The 6,699-nt window shown below is 34.8% G+C and overlaps 1 protein-coding gene across 1 annotated transcript; it reads right to left on the bottom strand.

Annotated features, from left to right (window-relative positions):
• Positions 1 to 664: 664 nt before the first annotated feature.
• LOC107489602 (uncharacterized) lies at positions 665 to 6,400 on the bottom strand. Its single transcript, XM_016110353.3, has 4 exons — positions 6,289 to 6,400; positions 6,121 to 6,200; positions 5,958 to 6,036; positions 665 to 1,071 (listed from the first exon to the last, which is right to left on the bottom strand). The coding sequence occupies exons 1-4, from the start codon at positions 6,398 to 6,400 to the stop codon at positions 905 to 907; spliced, it is 438 nt and encodes a 145-aa protein (XP_015965839.1). The 3' UTR covers positions 665 to 904.
• Positions 6,401 to 6,699: the final 299 nt, after the last annotated feature.

Genomic DNA, 6,699 nt, shown 5'->3' with positions numbered 1-6,699 from the left:
TTCTGAATTAAAAGAAAAAACAAAAGCCCAATACCCAAGATATCCCACCCTTTTCTCTCCCTGAAAGTGCCCAATAACCAGGCCATCCCACCCCTTTTCTCTCTGAAAGGGAAAACTGAAAAAAAAAAATCCCTAAAAATTCTATCCATGATGGAAATCTTGAAAGTAACATTTAATAATGATTATGATTTTTTATGAGTAGAGTTTTATTTAGTTAGAAACTGTTAGTCAATATTTTTTTTTTGTTGGTAGAACATTATATATTTATATTTTGATCTATTTAGTTATAAATTTTGATGTTTAAAGTTATTTATAAATTTTTATTGATAAATTATAAACAATTTATTATATAAAATTGTAAAATTTTAAATTTTACTAAATTAACAATTATTAAATTTAAATATTTAAAATTATATATTTAATTTTTAAGAATTTTATTTAAAATTTATTTAAATTGATTGAACTCCGATTAAATTTTAATCGAATTATTAAATCAATAAACTAATTATTTTATCGATTTATTTAACGATTCGGTTCTCACCATCTTGATTATGACTTCCGGAAACCATGTTGTACGAAATGCTGGCCATTGTAACCTCATTCCTCATTTAGGCATTTACATTATGAATGCCAACAGGAAAAGTAAAAGTTCATTGGGGGACAATTTAATTAATAGAGCTTGTTAGTTGGGCTAAGTCCTAATCTATAGTTTTCTTACACGTTTTAGGGTTTTGCTCCCTGATGTCGGCCCCAAAATGCATAAGACAAGAGACACATTCCACACGCACGTATTCCAATCACAAAATTGTGACCTAAGTGGTCTCCATAGTAGTGTGTGTTTACAGGTTTAGTTAGCTCCAAAACCATAATATCTCTTGTTTGACGTCTTTCTTATTACCACGTTTTATGGACCAACCGGCAATTTCTTGTTATGTATAGGACGTCGTCTTCTAACTCGAGCATAATCCATAGTAAAGTATTGTGAAGAGTCATCACTCCTTATTTCCGTCCATTCTTGTCTTGTTCCCTTGCTCCCAAGTACCATGTTTTGGTTTCTATTGTGCTGCTTCCCTGTAATTAAAGTTGCATAAGTTCATACAAGTTGAATTCATTTCTGTATTTTAAGTTGATAAAAGAAGTGTATATAATAGGGTTACTAGTTAATTGAAAACGAATGGAAGTTTTTTGTTGACAAACTAAATTAAAATACTTAAATGGCTAGTTGATTTATATTTTTAGGGTTTTTATTTATAATTTTATTTTTAGGAATTTGTGAAGAAAAAAAAAAAGATGAAACTAAAATATAAAATAAAATTTTACTATTTTTACTTTTGTGTTTAAAAAAATTAAAAATAGAAAGATATTAATAGTAAAAATAAATAATATTTTCTCAATGCTATAAGTTTTCAAAAAAAAAAAGAAAACTTCTCTTTCTAGCCACTATAATCAGTCTTTTCTCTTTCTTACCACTATCACAGAGGGGAAAACCCCAAAATTATAGGAATAATTTCTCATCTTCAGCAGTAATGATTCAAAATATCTATAGAAGACTAGAAGTGTACACCCCTAAAAAGGACGAGTGGGGGGCACAAGTATGTACCAAAATAATATATGCTGCCATGGTGGGTTTACTCATTTGGCATTAATCATCACCTCGTAGACTTTATTAGATTATAGAAAAGTCTACTTGTACATTTATAAACATTAAATGTAAATTTGAAATTGAAATTAAAAATTTAAAATCTTGTGAGTAAATTATTATTTCTATTTTTGAAATTTTAGAATATTAATAAATTTATTTATGAATAAATAAAACTAATTTTGTATTTATAAAAGATAAAAAAGGAAAAAAATATAAATAAGCCAAGGGAACAAATAAATTACCTAAATCAGTCAAACTGAAAATTGCTTCACGAATCAGCCAAAGCATATTAATATGTAATTCGAACTAGCTTGGTTCGAACTACAATAACATATAATTCGAACCTACATGGTTCGAACTACCACTAGCATAATTCGAACTAGTTTGGTTCGAATTACACACGTGAACCACTCCCCAACTAATTCGAACCGAGTTGGTTCGAATTACTCACAAATTACCTCAAATAGTAATTCGAACGGGGCTGGTTCGAATACTAAGTTTTCGGCTATATAAGGAGTTCGAATCACCCTCATTCGAACAACGTCTCCATTCGCATACCCCAACCAAATCTCAGAGAAAACGACCCAGATTCCATCCGACAAAGACTCGAACAGAAAACTCTGCCGATGGGGGACGATCCGGCAAGGCTGTGTCGGTTGGACGGAGTCGCTCATATAGTCGGGGTCGTCAACGACGAGGTTAGTGGATAGAACACATTTTTGCGGTCAATTTATCTGAGTTAGTGGTTTTGCATGTGGTTTTAGTGGCGGTTTATGTTAGTGGTTTATCGTAGTGGTATTGCAAGTGGTTTATTTTAGAGGTTTTGTATGTGGTTTTAGTTAGCGATTTATATTAGTGGTTTTTTTTAGTGGTTTTGTTGATGCTTTATGTTGGCGGATTACTTTAGGTGGTATTGGAAGTGGTTTATCGTGTCGTTTTATGTGCGGTTTATAATAGTGGATTTGCATGTGATTTTCGTAAGTGGATTAGCTTCCGGTTTATGTTAGCGGTTTAAGCATGTGGTTTTGTTGACGGTTCAGTTTAGTAGTTTTTATTAGTGGTTTACTATGTGCCTTTGTTAGCGGTTTGTTATATTGGTTTCATATGTATATTGTGTTATTGGTTTCGATAAGTGGTTTATGTTATTGGTTATTTTTGTTACTGGTTTTCTATATGGTTCTAATAATGCGGTCCATGTAATGCCCAGCCACAGAGATGCATCAGGAGCATGCGGCGACAACAGGTTGTAAGATTTTGTAAAAGAAGTTTGCATGACAATGTTGTAACTTTTATTTAAATAACTAGACTTTAAGATTTTGTAGAAGAAATTTGCATGACAATGTTGTAACTTTTGTGCGGTTTATCTGGATGCCGTATAGCTCCCCCGAGGTACTGCAGGTTGTGCATCCGGAGGCGTTGGAGCCTCGACACACGGCGTTGTGGCTGTCTGTGACATCACTGATATACTTTGCCGTTATAGAGTGGCATAAGATAAATAGGGTTCTACCACAATTCGGCGGTGTCCAGCTCCGAGTGCGTCCAGCCCTGAACATCGACTTTCTGATGTCGAAGGACGGGAGAGGCGGTGATCGTTAGTTTCCGTCCGCTTTGCAGCATTGGCATCTTCATTGGGAGAGTCGTGCGGACCACGTCCTCCAGTTCGATGTTGTTGCGGACCCTGGACCGTCGCACACATACCTATATTGGTGGAGTCAGCATGGAAAGAGGTTCTTGTCACCAGTGATGTATTTAGGGGATCCGAGGGGCGTTTCTATTCCTGTGGAGGCGTCACAGAGGGGTCCTGGGCTAGTTCATAACATGGATCGAGTTGACGACATCCCTGATAGGCGTCGTAAAGAGAGGAGAGCTCGAGTTGGGACACGACGGAGCCAGCATGAGTGGAGGTGGCTAGACCAGGCTATACAGGAGGCTGATGAGGCAGGTAGGGGTGGTGGTCAAGGACGAGGGCGTGGAGGCAGACGGAGGGCGCCTGTTGCGGGGCACGACGATGGTGATCTTGGTGACGTGGCCGGTGGGGGAGGGGCTGCAGTCGGGGTTGTTAGTCCCCATCATGGCGGGCAGGGTAGAGAGGAGTACGTTATTGGAGATCCCTCTGCCCATGGTGAGGCTGGACTTGGGGAGGGACCGCTCCAAGATTACTTCGTTGGTGTTCCCGGTGACGACCAGACACTTCAGGAGAGTACGCCATGGGTGAGTCCGGGCAGCACGTTTTCAGACTTCCTTGCCGGTGTTGGTCTTGATGCGGATTTTGGTTGACCACACTTCCTCGATGAGATCAGTGCCATCATGCAGGAGGATAAGGCTGCCCGTGGGTGGAGTCAGACGATGGGGACACAGGGACCGTTAGATGTCGATCTGAATGAACCTCCCTCCGTGCCTCCTCCTGACTATTTTGCTTTGGGTGGTACCCCAGCTTCGGCACATACTGCTGGGTCACATTCAGTTACCGGGCCGTCTTCATCCCGACCGTTACATGTCCTGCCTAGGACGCCTGCACAGGCAGCCCCGTAGGACGAGGAGGATGAGATCGAAGATGAGGAGCCCCTTATCCAAAGAGGTCAGAGGACACGAGTACCACGTCGTTGCTTCACAGGGTCGCACCTATTTAGATGATTTGTGTGCCATGTTGTATGTTACCTATCTTCGTCTATGTATTTATCAGTTGATGTATGTCTGTGTTACTTATTGCTTTATCGTCTATCAGTTACTATGAAAACATATGTACTTTGTGTTTTGATATTATTTAGTTTCCGCATCATGTATTAATTTAATTTGTAGATTTATTTATTGCCGTGTGCAGTCAACAGACATTTCGTTTAAAAATCTGAGAAAAAAACATATTCATTAGTTACGATCCAATGCACAGTAATTCGAACCAGCCCCTTTCGAATTACTATTTGAGGCAATTTGTGAGTAATTCGAACCAACTCGGTTCGAATTAGTTGGAGAGTGGTTCACGTGTGTAATTCGAACCAAACTAATTAGAATTATGCTAGTGGTAGTTCGAACCATGTAGGTTCGAATTATATGTTATTGTAGTTCGAACCAAGTTAGTTCGAATTACATAGTAATGTGCTTTGACTGATTCGTGAAGCAATTTTTAGTTTGGCTGATTCAGGTAATTTGTTTGCTCTCTTGGTTTATTTCTGTTTTTTTGCCCGATAAAAAATTATCAATTTTATATAAACATTTAAAATATTAACAAATTTATATATGAATAAAATAAATATTTGAGTATTTTTATTACGTAAAAATTACTTTTTATAAATATAAAAATAGTTTTATTAATTTATAATTAAGTTTGTTAATATTTTAAAATTTTATAGTTAAAAATAAAAGTTTATTCAATATTATTTGATATCAAATTTAGGAATTAAATAAGAGAATTTATATAACATTGATCTTAAATCATTCCTCATCATTATATGGATTTCGTTGAAAATATTTCTTGCATTCATCATATATAAGATATAGAGTCTATTTCCTATATTCTAAAATATTTATTATTTTTTATTTCTTCGTGCATTAGAAGTTAATGTATTAAAAATATAATATGATAAACATTTTAAAACAAAAAAAGCACTAACTTATTGATCATTTATAATCATTTAAACTTAAAAGTTTACTTCTACAGTCAATAATTAATGAGCCAACAAAATATCCAGTAAAATTAAGTACACCTAAAATGACTTTGTGCTATGCATGCCTTTCATTGGTTTAAGTTTTCATTTATATACAACTTATTATCCCGTTGCCCTACCTTGATACAGCATCACTTTAAATTGGGGAATTGATGCGTGATGAACCTGCTAGGTGACAAGCCCGTTGGCTTGGTTTATATTGCTAAACTAAATAAATGATTCCTGTTATCATTAACAGTTAGAACCAAACAATAAAATAAAATGAAAATAAAAATCACGCGTAGCTCTTATATTATACTTCTTAGAATATACTTCTTAGAGCTATAGGTCTTCCATGTGATATTTTAAATTTGATAATGGTACATTTATATGTCGTGACATGAAAGAGCTAGCTGAATTCACAAAGTAAATTATTTGCATGTGTTTTATATGTGGAGTTCATTTCAATGATTTCTTATTAACTCAACTCTATAGACTATAGTCATGACTGGTTATTAATTGATTATCAGTACATAAAATAATTATCATCTATGATAAATATATTAAAATTTAGTTATAAAATCTGTCATTAGTATAAAATATATGGTAAGTTTTTTAGTGATTAATTTCTATGTGCATATAACATTTTTGAATAATTATTATTATTTAATTACCTGCGGCAAGGGAACCCTTCTGCTCGTGTGATGCAATATTATTATCTCTGACTACTACTTCATCATCATATTCTTCTACCTATTAGAATATTTCAAGAATGAGAATATGAATCACAAGTAGTAATAATGATAAGCAAATGTTTTTTTATATAATTAATAGTACCTTCTCATCAGTGAATCTGAGCTTTCTGGGCACCGTTTTTGGAAGAGAAATCTTTTGTTGGTGTGCAGCATTTACTCCTCCTACTATATCACACACACATATATATATAAGAACTTGGATTAAAATTCATTCATAATGTTTTATTTTATTTTGACTGATGACTATTACCTTGATGGTGGAGTGATGATTGAAATTGATGAATTTGCAAAGAAGCACAAGAAAAGTAGTGAAAGCATAGAAGTAGAGTGATGATAATGATAATTGAGAATAATAACCCCATTTTTCCTTTGTTGTGAAAAATAAAAAAATGTATGAGAGACATGCTTCAGATGTGTGGTTTAGCTATATATAGTTATATACTATTAGGAAACGTCATTTCATTAATTGATTTAATTCTGACACGCGCATGAGACGAGAGAGTGGAGACTTAGAGAGAAATTAAAGGCATTTAATATAGAAAGAGCCAAACTCAATTCAAAAGAAGCCTATTATACATACAAGTTTTTTGACTTATAAGTTTTATAAGTTGGCCAAGTCCAACAAAAGACACACGCACTACACTTCTCCATAATCGAGCGT

Source organism: Arachis duranensis, chromosome 5, assembly GCF_000817695.3.
Source record: "Arachis duranensis cultivar V14167 chromosome 5, aradu.V14167.gnm2.J7QH, whole genome shotgun sequence".
In the NCBI taxonomy this organism is placed as follows: Eukaryota; Viridiplantae; Streptophyta; class Magnoliopsida; order Fabales; family Fabaceae; genus Arachis; species Arachis duranensis.
This window is presented reverse-complemented; position numbering and strand designations above follow the sequence as displayed.